This window comes from Saccopteryx leptura, chromosome 8 (assembly GCF_036850995.1).
Source record: "Saccopteryx leptura isolate mSacLep1 chromosome 8, mSacLep1_pri_phased_curated, whole genome shotgun sequence".
In the NCBI taxonomy this organism is placed as follows: domain Eukaryota; kingdom Metazoa; phylum Chordata; class Mammalia; order Chiroptera; family Emballonuridae; genus Saccopteryx; species Saccopteryx leptura.
The window spans coordinates 89,404,557-89,423,709 of NC_089510.1; the positions used below are offsets into that span (position 1 = coordinate 89,404,557).

The 19,153-nt window shown below is 35.8% G+C and overlaps 1 protein-coding gene across 1 annotated transcript in view; it reads left to right on the forward strand.

The window, feature by feature from the left end:
- The window catches only part of SERPINI2 (serpin family I member 2), a 28,752-nt gene extending 9,978 nt beyond the window's left edge, over positions 1 to 18,774 (forward strand). Inside the window, exons 6-9 of the mRNA XM_066347075.1 lie at positions 6,548 to 6,645; positions 10,799 to 10,885; positions 13,838 to 13,927; positions 18,519 to 18,774. Of these exons, the coding sequence (XP_066203172.1) occupies positions 6,548 to 6,645; positions 10,799 to 10,885; positions 13,838 to 13,927; positions 18,519 to 18,595 (352 nt within the window). The 3' untranslated portion in view covers positions 18,596 to 18,774. The remainder of the gene's footprint in view (positions 1 to 6,547; positions 6,646 to 10,798; positions 10,886 to 13,837; positions 13,928 to 18,518) is intronic.
- The last annotated feature ends 379 nt before the right edge of the window (positions 18,775 to 19,153 follow it).

A 19,153-nucleotide genomic window follows, 5' to 3' on the forward strand; every position in this document is an offset into this window, starting at 1 on the left:
CAGTTGAACAATGACAAATGCTTGAAAGGTCTATAGACAAAAATGAAAAGAAAAATGAATTCGAAAGTATTACTTCATTATGGATATAAAGACAGGTCTGAACAATGCCAGCAGTGCTTTGCCATGAGAGGATTGAATTTAAGTGCTCAGTATTCTTGCAAAGAAATGAAGAAATGTAACTATTTCAACTATAATGGTAGGATTAAAAGATATTATTATACAAAATTATTTTCCTAATTTTTCCTTAATTAAAATTTAAAATACTTATCTTCTATTATGTTTAAGAAAAATAAAACCTCCAAACACTTAAGATACCATATAATTGAAAGATATGTTAAATTATCATTGACAAATAATACTTTCCCAGTCACTGAATTATATCTAGACTCCTAAGGTTAGTTTCAGATACTCAATACAGAATGGAAGTTTCAAAGATGTATCTTAATAAGCAATAATTATAAACACTAATTTCTTAATGTCATGCTTCTAAGAGACCAGAGAGTTTTCAGATAGTAAGATGTACCCAAGTAACTCAATTTACACTCTATCTAAATTTTTAAAAAGACAAATGTCTAATAGATTATATTATGTCCTTTTATTTCTAAATTTTTCTTCAAACTCATCAAGGCTTAGATGATTTGTGCACCCCTCTTTCTGACCCTTGGTCTCTTAAACTCTTGGTTTTTACCTTCTTTCCTACTTAGCCAAGATCCAGTCAGACAGTTCAACCATTCTCTCACCAAACATTTTATGTGTTTTTGTCACTTTGTCTTTGTCCCTCTCTAATGCTCTCATAAGCCATACTCAATCCAAAGTCCACTCAAAAAGCCATTCAGGATTCTCAACTACTGATTTTATTTAGCAAAATCATGAAAGCAGTCACCTCTGGCCTTACTAAAGGTGGGGCTTGGGATTCAATGTTTATCTTCAAAGAACTTTCTTTTCTAACACCCACACCACTCCCAAAGTTTACCTCTATTCTCCATGCACTACTTTATATTGATTCCTCTTACAGGCAAGATGTCTCAACTTCCTGTTCCTTAAAGAGCACATATCATCAAGCAAACTCACCTCTTTATTATTCACCTCAAAATATGTTTAAAGGTTTGCTAATCATTTCTTCTTTTACCTTCCTTGATGTCCTGGAGAAAGAGGTAGCCTATGATTTTCTCATCCTAACTCTGGGCTCTTTATTCAAGTATTATTAACCATCCTGTTTTTTTGAAAATCTTTCTTTAATCACTGTGGTACTACTCTCCCTATTTTTTTCTCCCTGTAAAATTTCCCTGCTCCCTGACTTACCCTTTTTCTTTCTGTTCCCAAATAACAATTACCAGAGTTTTATCTTCAAATTTCTTCTTTTTGTTTCTATTTTTTGTCCTTTATTATTCATGTATCTAAAATCTAAATTTCTCTCTCCAACCTCTTTTACAATTTCCCTTCATCTAGACATTTCTATCCAGAGATTATTCAGTCTTTCAAAGAGTACTTTTTTTTAGCTTTTCCTATGTGCCAAATAGGGAAATATAATGGTGTATGTGACAGATAGTTTACTTTTAAGTAATAACTTTTGGAATTAACTTTTTTTTTTTCAAATTTATTTCTTTCTCTCTCATTTTTCTACCTTTAGAAAGATCATTGTTTGAGGAAAACAACAACAACAAAAACCTTGAATTTAAAAACTATCTATGCTGTGGACTAATGATGGGGTTTTAGGAGAATCACTTGACTATTTTAAGTGATTTCATTAACATAAAATGGGGATAATAATGCCTACACCCAAAGTGCCCCCAGCTACAGTAACCTAGATAGAAAATACCTGGAGAATAATGTGTAAATCATAAACTCCATTGACAACAGGAGTCACGGGTTTTTACCAGAATTCCCTCAACATTTAGAAATCCCCACAGGAATGTTTCAGAGTTACAAATCCTGCAATTTGAACAACCTTTTCAAATTGTTTGGCCATATTATCAGCCTCTCTAAACTGTCATACAACTCCTCCCATAGTGTGGACACAGACTACTCTTTTAATTCTTCTAAGAACAACTGTTGTGGACTGAAATATAGCCCCCTCAAATGGGGTGAGTGTGAACTATATGTTGTAAGAGAAAGTGAACCCAGGGAAAATGAGGCTGGGTATGAGAACAGATACGTTATGACCAGCTGCAGAGGTGATTACAAAATGTCTATTTGCTTTGGCCTATTAGACACAGATACACATTGGAATCCCAAGTTTACATTAAAGAGTGTCCAGGTATGTTTTATATGTTACAGAAAGCATTTTTTAAAATAAATTTTTATTAATTTTAATAGGGTGACATCAATAAATCAGGGTACATATGTTCAAAGAAAACATGTCCAGGTTATCTTGTCATTCAGTTATGTTGCATATCCATCACCCAAAATCAGATTGTCCTCTGTCACCTCCTATCAGGTTTTCTTTGTGCCCCTCCCCCACCCTCTTCCCCTCTCCCTCCCTCCCCCCCCATAACCACCACACTCTTGTCCATGTCTCTTAGTCTTGTTTTTATGTCCCACTTATGTATGGAATCATGCAGTTCTTGGTTTTTTCTGATTTACTTATTTCACTCTATAATGTTATCAAGATCCAACCATTTTGTTGTAAATGATCCGATGTCATCATTTCTTATGGCTGAGTAGTATTCCATAGTGTATATGTGCCACATCTTCTTTATTCAGTCTTCTATTCAATGCTGCAATGAACATGAGGTTGCATGTGTCTTTACGTATTAATGTTTCTGAGTTTTTGGGGTATACACCCAGTAGAGGGATTGCTGGGTCATAAAGTAGTTCTATTTTCAGTTTTTTGAGGAACCACCATACTTTCTTCCATAATGGTTGTACTACTTTACATTCCCACCAACAGCAAATGAGGGTTCCTTTTTCTCCACAACCTCTCCAGCACTTATTACCTGTCTTGTTGATAATAGCTAATCTAACAGGTGTGAGGTAGTATATCATTGTAGTTTTGATTTGCATTTCTCTAATAACTAATGAAGATGAGCATCTCAGAAAGCATTTTTAATTCAACTCTGAGGCTAATAGACTATTTCACACAGACACACACATACATACATGTGCACACACACACATACACACAGGTAGTTGGTTAGAAGTGAACAGAAACTATTATGTACTAACCTAATAGTCCAGGTTCACCAATGTGTGCAGTTTTAAAACTTGGTTTTGTTGGTTCTAAGACTGAGCATTCCAAGAATGACTCAAATCCAATGTATCAAAACTGGGTTTTCAAATAATAAGAGTAGGGACACCAAGAGAGACCCAACCAAGGCTTTGTTCATCAAATAAGAGTCCTGTGTATACAGGAAAAGGGAGGAATCTGCAGTAGGGCCTGCAGAAAGGTGTGGATCCATCTCAGAATAGTAATTCTGAATTCTCTTTCTCATTTTTTGTAGCTTTTATATGTGTAAGACCCTTGTAAGCATAGGTGGTCAATTTCTGTTTTGTAAGCAAACAGATAATGTTCATATATGCTGAAACATTTATTTTTCAATTATTTAATTGTTAATTGACTATCCAGTCTTTTGTTGGTTCCTTTATTTTAGGTATATTCTTTTGACAATTTTAGAGGAAGATCAAGTAAAAGAGAAAATGATGTAAATTTTGAATAAATATAATGACACAAAATTTGGGAGTGATTCATAATCAATACTATATACAGTATATGTATATAAATATATACAGAGAGAGAGATAAATAGAATATGAAGCTGAATTATATTCTTAGTAGGAAGAAATGAGAGGTAGCATTAGCTTTGTCTTGAATTGAACCTGAGTTTGAATCCTACTTTTGTCTCCTATCCTGATCTTGAACCTGAAAATCAACTTCCTCAAAACTCTACTCTTTAATATATTAATAGCAGTAATAATGAGAATGATAATGCTAACTTCCTAAGGGTTTTGTGAAGATTAAAAACTATATATTAAGTGCCTAACACATGGAAGTACTTCTTCCTACTGGCTCTAATAATTATAGATAATTAAAAATTTGTTGTAGATTAAAGTTTGTTAAGTGGTTAAATGGGTTTCTATTGCTCTAGGTTTCATTAGACTATTTTATAAGCAGGACTGTTACTTAAATGACTCTGGTGATAATTAGGCATTATTATAAGTTGTAATAAATTTTGTATTACTCTTGTTATACTAAAAATATTCCATTTAGAGATAAGACATTTATTCTTCACCTGTTGGAAGCTTATACTCTGTTCAGTTTAAAAATAGTGTGCGGTAATGAAACAAAATAAAACAAAACAAAACAAACCCTCAAACTCATTATCCTGCATATTATCTTTCTTAGCTGGAAGTTCAGATGAAAAGTTGAAAACAGTTGGCATTAAACAAGCTATTTTTATTATTGGTGGATTTTAATGTTTCTGTTGTGCCCATTCCCAGTTAACTAAGGTTTTGAATGCATTGATATCTTTCAAAAGTGCATAATATTTTACTAGAAATGATTTAGGCCCAGTACATTTCTGCCACAGCATGTTCATTCTTTTGAAAAATTATAATTAAGATTCTCATTTGTTCGTTATTTGGCAATTAAAACAATGATCTAATTAGACCAATTGCCCAAGCTAATTTCTAACCCCAGATGTCAGCCAACCTGCTGGCAAAGCACGAATTCTGTGCTTGAACAGTTGTGTTTATATCCAAACCTTAGAATACAAGGCCAAATGCCCACGAGGGCACAGACAGAGCAGCTTGGGCAGGATTTCCCTAGGAATTTGGCTAATGTAAGAATATACATAGCTCCCTGTTTGAGAACTGTACACTCTTCTTTCATAAACAAAGGTTCCAACCTGGGTTGTTGTTTTGTTTTTTTATTATTATTTTTCATTTTTTTAAAATTATTTTTTAAATGAGAAGCAGGGAGGCAAAGAGACAGACTCCCACATGTACCTGACTGGGATCCACCCGGCATGACCACTAGGGGGCGGTGCTCTGCCCATCTGGAGCATTACTTCCTTTGCATCCAGAGTTATTCTAGCACCTGAGGCAGAGGCCATGGAGCTGTCCTCAGCGTACGGGCCAACTTTGCTCCAAAGGAGCCTGGGCTGTGGGAGGGGAAGAGAGAGAGATAGAGAGAAGGGAAAGGGAGAAGGGCAGAGAAGCATATGGGTGCTTCTCCTGTGTGCCCTGGCCGGGAATTGAACCCGCATCCATACACCAGGCCGATGCTCTACCACTGAGCCAAGTGGCCAGGGTCCCAATCTGGTTTTTAAATTCAAATTGATGCTTTAAGCATCTATAAAGTCAGCAAACATTAGCTTTTATAATTATTATTAATTATTATTACTATTAAAATGGCGAAGTGAGGTTCAGTGATTGCTGTTGACTTGGAATTGTAGCTCAGAATCTAAGAGAATCTTTGAGAGTCTCTGTGTAAGTTCTTTCTTCAGAGAAGCCTGGAGAGGGGAGATAAATCTGAAGTCCTAATTTATGGCCCCCTTTTGGAAATGAGGCAGGAAACGTCAGAATAGAGAACAAAGACCTCATTCTCTATTCCTTCTTCTCCATCTTGGCTAGAACATTACAGACAAGACCTTCAATGACCACCTATTCCCCCAGAGTTGCCGTCCTCAGTTTCCTGTAACTGACAGGACCAAAAAGAAATCACATCTGGATAGGAGAGACAAGTATGAGCCATGTAGGCAGTCATCCCCACCCCTGCCCATGATGAATAAAACAGTTGCCACCCAGACTGCAACCATGTGTCTCTTTCTCTGAGATCTCTGTTCTCACTTCTCCAGTACATACTATTGCTTTTATAAATTTTTCTGTCATGCTCTTGAATACTTTTTGTTTTAGAGGATTGAGGCCTCCCTTGGCTTCCTCAGGTGCAGCCCAGCATCAGAAGTACTGGACATATTTTATTTTATCTTGTATAATTTTTATACTTTATATCATTTGTAAGGTATTTACTTCCCTTTCAATGTTTTAACCCCTTTACTGGACCTTTAGAAAGCTATGAGGTGTGCCCATAAACTGAGGGAAGTCACATTAATTATGACGATGGAAGGCAAGGATAATAGGTTATTAACACCTCTCTGTACCTGAGTAGTCAACAATTTCCTTCAAGGATTGTCAACTTTTGTTCCCTTCTCATAACATCTTCAACATCTGCCAGGAACAGTCTTAGAGGGTTTGACAACACTGAATGTGTACAGTTGCTGGAGGGAAACCTTTACACTTCTGGGGAAGGAGTCAAGCAGTTGAAATCTTCAAACTCTCACCCTGTTTAGCTGGGTAACTGTTACTTCAGAAAATAGAGTATTTTCTTCCTCCTTCCTGCCAACCTGGAAAAGAAGTTCTTAGTAACTTAGAATGGCTTAGTGGAGCTGGGCAAGTATGGTGTGTGGAAATGTGAGGGAATATAACTGTGGTAATGAAAACAAAAGATTTCACAATATAATCTCTTCCAAGTCACCCACTTAATAGATTAAAAAGAATTGGTGGCAACTGTGTGCAGTGTTTCAAGACATTTCTTCTTCTTTTTATAACAGATTTAAAGTAGAACAAAAATTAGACTTTAAAGAAGCTTTGTATTCTTTGAACATAACTGAAATATTTAGTGGTGGCTGTGACCTTTCTGGAATAACAGGTAATGTGATAAATAAGTCTTATATTATCATGTTAATATGTTTTTTTAGTAACTATCTTAACTGACTACTCTTAAAAATGGAAAGAGCATTCAGTCCCAGAAAATATATATGCGAAAAAATGTCAGTCATGTTGAGCTGCCTATAAGCAAGCACTCTATTTTGCATTTAACTACTTTTCCTTGATGAAAGTCAGAAAACATTTTAGAATGTTAGATAAGCCTTCCAAGCATGCCTGTAATGAAACTATGTAGGTAAAGTATTATAGGGGTTTTTATTTCGGTCCTATTTTGGATTTTTTTATTTGAACAACAGGAAATACAACTTTGAGTCTCTCATTTAAGCAGAGCTAATAAAATTCTCATAAGCCAATTTGCAAATATTAATTCAGTAATATCAGAGCCCACGAAATAGGCATTCAGAACATGCTGCATGATGAGCACAATCTAGAAAATGCAATGCCACGATTTGTAGATTTAGTTTGGGACTGAAAACAGAACTGAGGCAATGGAATTCTTATGCTAACTTGCACCTGGGAAATTGTGCAGGCTTAGGATGCTCACTTGCACAACAAAGCCCAAGACCGTCTTTGAATGTTTTTTATTCTGGCAGTGCTCTTTAGTTCAAACTTACACAATTAAAAGGAAAAAAAATGGATGAAGAAGGCAAATTAATTCCAACTTATTTACTTTCATTTAAATTCAGTCTTCTATTTTATAAAAAGAGTCCTAATAATACAAACCTATCTATCTGATGGATTTCTGTATCATCACATGAAAATTTTGTCTATTGCTATAAAAATATCTGGGCTTTGAAGAAGTATTCATAAATTTATTCACTCATCAATTATGCATATAAATGAACAGAATGAACTTTCTTGGTGGAGGAGTTGGTTGGGGTGACAAAGATGTAGACTGTCACTTTCACACATGATTTAGTTACTGTTCTTACAGTGACAGATAGATCTAACTTCTCTGGCAGTTTCATCAGCATCAGAAATGAGACAGTCAACATTAAATACTGCAGCAAGATGCTGTCTGCCTGTGCCCTGGAACACAGCCATCTCATCTACCTGAAATAAACCAAGCCATTTTTCAAGCACTTCATCTTAAACTTCTTTCTGGCTTTTGAAAACTTACTTGCTGTACCTCCGTCATTTCAAACAGCCACTCATTCTACAAATTCCCAGCAATTTGTGATTTATATAAAATCTCTTTTCAGGCAGAGTTGCTAAGGAAATACCTCTAAAATGTTTCATAAAAGAATTTGTAAAAGAGGATAGCTGTGAACAAGGAATTAATGACCAACATTTTCAGTTCTTTTTCTCCTAAATTACATATATGATTTATTTCAACTATATTGGTTCTGTCTTATTGCTTGAAATATAGAATAACCACAGCCAAGGCTGACACTAGCCCTGGTCATTAGGAAATTCTGTGCTATTCTTACCTTTCATTTGTGCAATAAACTTTCAGTAAAGGCTACTGTGCACCAGCCCACCACTAGGTCTATGGGATACTTACACAGAAGAAGTACTACTTTATACTCATGTATTTCACAAGTTTAGAGGAAATGTTTTCAGAAAGTGATTTTGAAAGTTTTGTGATGAAGATTTGACTTCTAACTGCTATTACTTTTTATGTCATCTTTAATAAAATATTTAGCCTTTCTGAGCCCAATCATACAAATATGTTAAATGAGATTATTATCTTAGGGAAATAAATAAATAAAAGACTGTATGTAAATCACTTTATTCAACATCTGGCACTAACAGTGTGCTGCATCACTCAATTAATGTTGAATTACAAAAGGCAGGTGGGGCAATGGCACATTAGTATTACTTGCACATCTTCCAGCAGAATTTGGGAAGGTTTTTTTATCTTTTTAATTTGACAAAGACATATGTGGAATTTTTATAGAAAATTAAGGGAAAAAATTGTTACAAAGATGGAGAAACCAGTGAGTTTATAGAGTCCAGATTTCTTGTTTTGGCCAATACCTCTTGCGTCCCGTTCTTTTCCCAGGACTGGGCCCGCTCTGTGGCAGAAGGGCATGCACAAGGCCACGCTGTTCAGTCCAGCAGCCAGTCACGTGGTCTGGTGACATTGTGAAAATGGCTGGAATTCTCTACTCCTCCTCTAATTCGTTTTTGGTCTTTGTTCTTGGTATGGGAGCCTGGTTATCTACTCTGTGTGGTCTGTGTAAATCCTATAGTATTCCAGGCAAATCCAGAGAAAGAAAGTGCCTTTTTGCCAGACCTTAAAGACCTTCTGCATTTCAGTTCATCTGCCCCCTTTTCTCCGTTTGTGTGTCAGAATTACAGAGTGAGGGAAGACTGCTGTTAGGAAGTGATGCTTTTGCTGACACCTGAACAAGGAAACTGATCAGGGAGAGTTCTGTGGAAGGAGTTCTAAGCAAAGGACAGTTAGGCTCAACCTTGGTGCTTGACTGTACTTGGAGCTACTGGTGAGGACAGGAGGGCAGGTAAGGATAAAAGCAATTAGGGCCAGATACAATTATCATAAGTGATTTAGAGTTTATTCTTAGTGAGATTGGATGGGAAGCCATTTCTTTTGCAAATGTACCTTTGATGATGTGTGTCTATGTTGACTGAGGGATTTTCTTCTCAGAGAGCTTTCCAAGCCGGGCCCTGTACAAAGGTGTTTCTTTAGGCATCCTTTTACATTGGGTGGTTTTGGTGGAGTCCACCTGCATCACATCAGCTTTCTCTCTCAAGAGACACAAAGCTCTTTTTCCTTCTTTCTCTTAAAGTTTCAAGGCCCATCTTCCTCTCCTCCATTCTCTTGTCACTGCTGGATGCAGGATCGCATTTCAGTTGTCTCACTGCAGAACATTGTCCGAGCAGGGAGGGCTGATGGCCCTCTTTCCCCTTCTGGTTCCTCTTTCCCCTTCTCAAAGAGCCTCTCCTCGCAGGTCGCTGTATCAGAAACGCTTCACACATACATCAATCCCAGGGAGGAGAGAAGAGGCGGTTCTTGCTCCACTTGTATCCACACTAGAACAAAGCGTTCTACCGCACTATCTTACACTGAACAATTGGACAGGTTTTAAAGCATAGCTCTGAAGTGATTTTGTAACATACCACAAAAGCTCTTTAGGTTTCCACAGTCTCACCAGTCTTAAAGGAAAGTAAATTCTGTTTTAAACTCAGATCAAAACTGAATACAGAATTTAAAAGCAAGTTGGCTTTGAGGTTGAATACATAAAGTGGGATTAACTCAAATCTGTAAAGCCTCTTTCATCTTGTCTGTAGACCATGACTAAAGGGAGCAAAAATCCCTGTTCATGCAAATATTTCACTTAATGGGATATCTGATTTGAGGCTTATATCCTTCTGTCTTTACCTTTTATATCTGGGCTAAGCTTGGTCTCACTGTATCTGTCTCTATGTTATTTCTGCAAAAGCTAAAACTAAATCACCTTTATCTCTAGCAAATTAACCTAACTTGGAAAGAATCTGTTCATTCTTTTTGTTCATTTCAAAATGTAATTAACCTGGGACCCAACAAGCAATAGCTCTGAATTTTTATTTTTAATAATTTTATTTTTTTAATGGGGCGACATCAATAAATCAGGATACATATATTCAAAGATCAACAAGTCCAGGTTATCTCGTCTTTCAATTATGTTGCAAACCCATCACCCAAAGTCAGATTGTCCTCTGTCATCTTCTATCTAGTTTTCTTTGTGCCCCTCCCCCTCCCCCTTTCCCTCTCCCTTTCCCCCCTCTCCCCGTAACCACAACACTCTTATCAATGTATCTTAGTTTCACTTTTATGTCCCACCTATGTATGGAATAATGCAGTTCCTGTTTTTTTCTGATTTACTTATTTCACTTCGTATCATGTTATCAAGATCCCACCATTTTGCTGTAAATGTTCCGATGTCATCATTTCTTATGGCTGAGTAGTATTCCATAGTGTATATGTGCCACATCTTCTTTATCCAGTCATCTATTGATGGGCTTTTTGGTTGTTTCCATGTCTTGGCCACTGTGAACAATGCTGCAATAAACATGGGGCTGCATGTGTCTTTACGTATCAATGTTTCTGAGTTTTTGGGGTATATACCCAGCAGAGGGATTGAATAGCTCTGAATTTTAACTCCTAAACACACTTTCATATTTTCCAACAGACTCATCTGAGGTGTATGTTTCCCAAGTCATGCAGCAAGTTTCCTTTGAGATAAGTGAAGATGGCAGCGAAGCTGCAGCATCCACTGGTGAGATGAATGGCTTCCCAGCGAGCTGCCAAGGAATTTGGGGGCAGTGCACATTAAGATGCCAGCATTCGGCAGTACTCTGCACTTCTTACTCCTGCTGTCTAGTACTTCATAGGAAGAAAAAGGAAATTGGTTATATAAAATGCTTGTGCATCTCTGCGGCCCGAGCTTAATGCAAAAGGAAGGGAAGGAATTTGATTAGAAGTTGAGGCACATCTACTGTTCTATGCTTATTTGCATATTGGAATACCTGTCAATTAGCAGAAAAGATGTGTGGAGAAAACTTTGGGCTCAACTATAAAATCATTATTGTTCAGAAATGCTCATTCTGTAGTTGTATTGTTTCATTCTTCCATCACACCAAGTTAATGCTTTGTCACTGATCTTCGTCATCTTCGTGGCAGTGGTTCTTAAACTTACCTACACATTAGAATTACCTGGAAAGCTTTTCAAAAGCCTGTGCCCAGCACAGAGCCCAAAATAATTAAACCTATCTGTCTGGAGATAAGGTCCAGGCTCCAGCATTTTCTACAGTTTCCCTGATTGTTTCTAACCTGCCTCAGGCTGAGATCTGGTGCTGCAGGGCAGCTGGCAGCCTCTGTCTGCCTCTGCAAGTGTAGTCCCTGGACCTGCAGCAGCAGCAATGCTCGGGAACTTGTTAGACCTGGAGGCCCTCAGGCCCAACTGCACACCTACTGAATCAGAGAAACGCAAGGTCTGCAGGTGATCTGAGTGCATACTCCAGTTTGAGAACTACTCCTCTACGCTCTATTTCCTCGAACCAATGAAATTTGAATAGTAACTATGGCGCACATAAGAGATACTTAAAAATAATTAAAGAAATGTCTTAAATTCAATTCAAAACGAAAAGGTACCTTTAACGAATCCCTCACAGGCCTATTTTAATCTTTTCTTTAGAGTACTTGGATTGTAACCAATAGGTAAAAGATATGTACTATTTAAATTGTCTTATTGATAAATGAAGTTTATATACATGCAAATTTCTTGATTAATTTGTAATGTAATGCCATTGGAAGTGTGACACACTTCCACTTAGTTATTTCCTGAAGGATTTTACATTACTATACTCAGGAAACTTACATTGGAGGTGGTGCAATATTTCAATTCTTGGAGAAATTGCATTGGTATGAGGTTATCCCCATGAAAACATATTTTACATCTACTTTTACATAGAACCAAAAGAGTTTTTACAGGTCATTATCTGATCCTCTTATTATATTGGTGATAAAACAGGCCCAACAATATGAAATGGCTTGCTGAGGTCAGACTATTAATTGGCAGCTGAGTTTGGACTGAGACAGTTTCTTAACTCTATGTTTAGATCGCTCTGTGCTATTGGCCACTGGCTCTCACTTGAAGTCTAGAGTTCTCTAAGAGGCTGCAACAACTATAAAGGGAGCAGCAGTGACCCTGATGTGTCACACCCCAGAGTAGCCAGTGTCAGTATTTTAACTTTCAGGCATCTGATCAGGGATTGCTTAAGAACGAAAAAGTTCAAGTATTCACCTGAATGAAAATGGAGTTATACTAACTATGTTTTTCTGATTATCTCTTTAATTAAGACATGAGCCTGTAATTTGGGCAACATAGCCCTGATAATCCAGGTAGGACAATGCTCTGCACTTTAAGTTGCTAAGTTTATGTTTTATTGTGAAGGGGAGCAGAATGTGCCACCCCAAAATAAGCCATTTCACAGAAATGCTATTTTGAGCTAAAGGCAACTGAGAAACAAGAGATATAAAAAGAGATTTCTACCTGCCCTTTTCTATCTAAAAGCAGGGCAGAAATTGCACCTTTATCACTGGAGCCTTGTTGGCCATGTAATGACACTGCATAACAAATCTTACAGAATAAGCCTTACCCACCACTAATTTCCCCCATATACTTACCACTCCGCAATTTACCACCCTGGAAGTCCAAACCGTTCTTTTGTCTGGTTACTTCTCCTCAATTCGCTACCCTTTGTAAGTATGGGATACAAGTGTTCAAGGCTAACCACTTCTTTGTGTATTCACGTCTTTTCTGTGAGGCTCCTGTGTGGATAAAAATAAACTGGGTCTTCTGTTAATCTGTTTTTGTCAGTTTAATTTGCACACCTCAAACAAGAAGTGTAGAAGACAAGTTTTTTATTTTCCTATAATTGTTTTTCAATTCTGAACACATGTTAAATTTTTTTAATTGTTTTTATGGGTCTAAAATTGTACAAAATCATTGTATTATTAATAACGAAAACATCTGAGTTAAGTGTGCAAATATTTAATCTAGAGAGAAAAAAATCAATAATTTAAATTTATCCTCTCTAAATATTGACAAATGACATAATAGAGCAGCAAGGTATAAGTTTTGATAGTAAATAAGTGTTAAGGCAGTAAATCTCTTCTTCTAATCTCATAATAAAACCCCAAACACATTGACAGCACACATCCTAAAAACTTGGAGCGCACAGAATTATTTTGAAAAGGTAAGTTAAAAAATAAGTTTAATCTTAGATGTGATTACTGTAAGCCTGGAGAATAGAAATAAAGTGGCAAACATATCTGCATAGAAATTAATGTTGAAGTATTTTAAGAGTAAATCATATAATATAAATAAAAAGTGAGCAGAAAATTGCTATTTAAAAGATGAAACATATTGACTGCTTTCACTAAATTGAATCTAGTATCTGCCTTTCTTCTTCATTGAGCATAAATGTGAAGTTAGAATTAGTTCATAAATGAGCCAATATTTATTCTTCTGCTCTTTGATTTTTAAATTTATTCAGAACTTTTCTGCATTTAGAAAATGGTAATTTTTCCACATGTTAACTCCTCAAACATGATGACCTTTCCTGTCTACAAAAAGTATTATGTTTATGTTTTCTTCACTGATTTTTTAAAGACTTTCTTTACTTTTAATGTGAAGATCTAAATAACTATTCTCTCTGTTTTATAGGAGTACATATCCCTGTGATCATGAGCTTGGCTCGAAACCAATTTATAGCAAATCATCCATTTCTGTTTATTATGAAGAATAACCCAACAGGTACATTTTTGAGAATTCCCTGGAGAAACTGCTTAGGTTAAATGGATTTATTCTTAGCTACTAATTGCAACCTAAATATCTGAATCACTTATTCTTTCAATGGATATTTGTTGAGTGCCTGTTTTGTACCAGGCATTCTATATTAAGCGATGTCAGGTGCCTAAAATAAGGCACTGGTAATAATAGCTGCCAATATAGCTATTATATGTATTAACCATTGTAAATCTCTATGTCTAAAGCTGTTAGATATTTGACTAATAAAGACATAGACACTTTGACAGAGGTTATGTAATTTGTTTAAGTGGCAGAGAGAGAATAAGATCTGTTTATCTTTGAAGTCAACTCTCTCTGATGCTACAACAGAAGTAGAAATTGGGAATTGTAGAGTTGTGAAAGGTTTCAGAGGTAGATTCCAAAAGAATTAGTGACTAGGTATAAGCCTTGTGTAGGAGGGAGGGACCAAACATATAATAATTTCAAATCTCAATGTCGTCATTTGGTGAAAGATAATACAGTTAGGTACAAAAGGTTGAGTTGGCATCTGACACAATGTCAATATGTGGAAAGCAGATTGTCTGGGTAGATATTTCTGCACTTTCTCTTATGAAAAAAAGAGAAGTCAGGAATGTCATACAGCAGAGAACTTTCTTTATATTTAGGACTCCAAAAGTCATAATGAATATGTGAAGGTTATAAACCAAAGGAGAGCAGAAATCATTTTTTACTCACTTCTCTATCCAGTCCAGTATTTGGCAGAATGCCTTGCATATAATATCAGTATCCCCAGAGTTGGAGAGTACGGACTTGGGTGTCAGGACTGGGCTCAAGTCCCAGATCAATTAACTAATAGTTGTAACATAATCACTTATACTTTCTAGGTCATAGTTTCCCTATTTCCTATATGAACATGATATTAGCACTCATCTGATATAGTTAAATGGTAGATATATGAAGCCTATAATACTGTGTCTGGCACTTAGTGTTTACTATGAACAAATCAATAAATATAATTAAGTGAATAACTGAATAAGTAAAGGAAAATGAAAAAGTTTCTCTGTATAAGTTGGTTTACATGGAAAAGAAAAATGGTTAATTTCAGAATTTGGTTGCTGTAAAGATACGCCAGTCTCTTTTTTTAGGATCCATGAATCTAATGCTGAGTGACCCATCTAAAAGTTATACCTTAGAAACAGTGGAACAGCTTTAGATTTGCTGAAGTTGCAGGAACACAGCTTCAGTTCCAGGAGTAGATGTGTCAGTGTTAAAAGATATTCTGAGTATGTCATTTGATCCACACATCTTTAACTTTTGGGTAACTCTAATTTGTATGCAATTATTGAGTGTGAAGAACTGAAAGGAATGAAGCTACATTGGGCATTGATGAACAAGAAAATAGCAGCATATAGAATAGTGATGTTTGATTCTCATATTTTCCAAGTTGATGACTAAGGCCATCAGTTAAACAGTAGTGACATTCAAAACCCAAAATAAAGTACTTAATTATTTATTTGTGAGAGGGCTTCATTATCAGAATTTAAAGACAATTTTTACTATTCTATGACCTCAGTTGTAATGAAACTTTCTAAACTAGTGTACTTCCTTAAAATATTATTTAAAATGAACGGTCACTCATTTATCAGGGGTTGTAAATTATTGCCATATAAAATGTAGAATGAGCTATTATCTTAAGACAATACATATTCAGAGATTTATTTATTTTTATCTCACAAATGAATCAAGATATCATTTCAATTAATAAAGATGGTAATTTTGCATTTCATATTTGGCTACTAAGTAGCTTAATGCTCTACAAAAAATATATTCATTTGATAATTTCTGAATTACGAGAATGAATAATTTTAGATTTATTTTATTTTATTTTTAGTGAGAGGAGGGGAGGCAGAGAGACAGACTCCTACATGCACCTGACTGGGATCTACCCTGGAAGTCCACCAGGGGGCATATTTTCCAGGTTGATGACTAAGGCCATCAGTTAAAAATATGCTCTTGCTCAATGGCAACCCTGAGCCATTTTAGTGCCTGAGGCAAGGCTATGGTGCCATCCTCAGCGCCCAAGGCCTACTCCCTGGTACCAATCTAGCCATGGCTGGGAGAGATGGAAAGAGAGAGAGAGAGAGAGAGAAGGGAAGGGGAAGGGATGGAGAAGTAGATAGGCGCTTCTCCTGTGTGCCCTGACTGGGAATTGAACCTGGGATATCCACATGCCGGGCTGATGCTCTACCATTGAGCCAACCAGCCAGGGCCGATTTTAGATTTAATACAGCCAATTTTTGTCTAGAATTAAAAACTGTTTTGAGTCAAACAATTTTCTCATGCAAAATCCATAAATTATTTGTATTTTTCTATCAGGTGAGTTTTATATATTAGTATAATCTTTCAAAGCTTTTACTAAGTTTAACTGCCAGGGAAATAAGGGAGTTTATTATTTTTTAGGCTGAGGGATTGAAGATATAGGACAATTTTAGAGACTTGATGAAGAAAATTATGAAAGCTGCTACATGAAATGTGTCATTTCTGAGAAAGTAGTGAATTGTGATTTTGAAACTGACATGACCACACACACATCAAAAATGTGTTTAGAACTCTGTCAGTTCTTGAGTTAAAAGGAAAAACAGACTGCAGCAAATTTATTAAGAAACAGTTTCTTTTAAGCCATTAGCTTTGAATATGCTATTGTATTTTAATATAAGTAAGCAAAACTTGTTTCCATTTTATATGGATTTTGTATAAATATATATAATAGTTAAATATGGAGACACCTCTGGAAGAAAGGGGCATGAAGAGAAAAATGGAAAGAGTAGTGATTTACACTTCATCTCGCCTCTAAATCCATTGCTATTACGTCAAAGAAGATTTCACTAACCTTTCCAATTAATTTGTGAGTAGGTTGGTGACTGCATGAAGACTTAATTAAAAATGTGGTTTTTCTTAGTCAAATAAACAGATTGGAAAGGCTGTGACAAATGGCTTTTTATATAATGTCCTAGAAGTCTTTAAAATTTTAAACTATTGTTTTCAGTTATAAATTTCTATAAAAGTTACCTAAAAATTTTCTTTTTTTTTTTTTTTTTGTATTTCTCTGAAGCTGGAAACGGGGAGAGACAGTCAGACTCCCGCATGCGCCCGACTGGGATCCACCTGGCATGCCCACCAGGGGGCGATGCTCTGCCCCTCCGGGGGCGTCGCTCTGTCGCGACCAGAGCCACTCTAGTGCCTGGGGCAGAGTTCAAGGGGCCATCTTTGCTCCAATGGAGCCTCAGCTGCAGGAGGGGAAGAGAGAGACAGAGAGGAAGGAGAGGGGGAGGGGTGGAGAAGCAGATGGGCGCTTCTCCTGTGTGCCCTGGCCGGGAATCGAACCCGGGACTTCTGCACGCCGGCTGATGCTCTACCACTGAGCCAACTGGCCAGGGCCTAAAAAATTTCTTGAACAAATAATTCTGATAAAAATGTTGATGCCATAGAATTATTAGAACACAAGAGTCACTGATAATTCCTATTGTAACTAAATATCCTGAGAAAAGTTAATTATGCATCCCTATCTGTCTAAAAAATAGAAATATTAGTTTTTTCTTTTTGCAGAACTATTTTGATATTTTTTTACTATTATTGGTTATAATTTTTCACAAAGGTATTATTGAGTATAATTATTCATAAAAATAAGAAAAAGCTTGCTTGAGATTATGTCTATTTCCATGTTTCTGGCTCATTTAAGAGTGTGTCAGTCTTCAGACTGAACAGTAAAGAGTTAATGAAAAAGGGCTCTCCTATTCTTATTCAAAAAACATTTAAAAACACTTTTCATCAGTTTTAAAATGATGTAAAACTTACTTTACCACTTTTGAAATTAACCTTTATTACATCTGACTATAAAGAACTTAAAGCAACACTTGACATGGATACACTCAACTCATTCCCTTCACCTGTATTGAAAGAAAGGAGAATGGATTTTGACACATCATTTGTTTCTGTTTTGTCCCGTAGTTCTTTGTTCTTTTCCACTTGCAAACACAGGATGATTGGAAATAGGTGTTCGCATTTATTCTGTTACTATATCAACTCCATGAGGTTTTCAAAACACTAGAGATATGAAAATATTGTCTGAAGCATTGAGTTTTGACTCAGAGCTGAAGATCTGAGAAGCTGTGCTTTTTTAACCCTAAAGGTTTATGTTACATGTGTGAAAAGAGGACTGCTGATACCTTACATTTAAAACTCTACCCTGCTCATCATTATTTTATTAGGCTGTGCTTGCCTGACAGACTCTCTATATTTAGAACACCTCTCATTCACTTTAGTTTAGCTTTTCTATACAAAAAACAAGACTAATATCATTTTTTTTATGACAAGCTGTTGTGGGTGTTAAGTTACTTTATAAATTACCAGAAAATAATTAATGATGATATAATTATGTATTTTAGACAAAGGAGATGGCTTTGCTGTTAGATATTGCTTATTTATCTTATAGAGAACAAAGACTAAATGATTTGTTAAAATATTAAGAAAAACTAATTATTGCCAACTTTTATTTTTTTCTCCAGAAAGTCATAAAGTATTCTTTTTCCTTTCCTAGATTCATTTTTGTTTATAGGACGGGTAACAAATCCTGACACCCAAAACATGACAGGAAGAGATTTTGATTCATTGTGAATGAAATGCACAGAATATAAAATGATTACTGGAAAAAGATTGATTGACAAAATACCATGATCTAAAAAGATATTCTATATATCTTCTGCTTTAAATTGTGCCTATGTTAATATTTGTAAACATAGACCTGTAATAATGAATAAATGAAATTATTAATAAATAAAAATTTATTCACTGTTTCTATTTTTTATGTTTTATAAAGTCTATATGTAATAAAAGCCATAAACTTGCATTAATATTATTATTTACATGTTGAACAATCCTGTCTAGGATACTTTAGATATAAAATTTCTGTCTTAGATATAAAGTGTCTATAGTGCTAAAAGACTGGACTAGTTGACTCCCAGGTATAACAGCACCACCCAGAACATAGGGAGAGGGGTGCGATGGAGTGGGTGTTGTGTGTGCCTCTCTGGGGTGTTAATTAAGATACAGAGACCCAGTATCTAAGACAATAGATAGGCTTTTGAGTTTTGTATTATTTTGTTTTGTTTTTGCTAATCTTAAATTGGTATTCTGTCTGTTACATTTAATATACACCTTGTTTTAATACCTTTT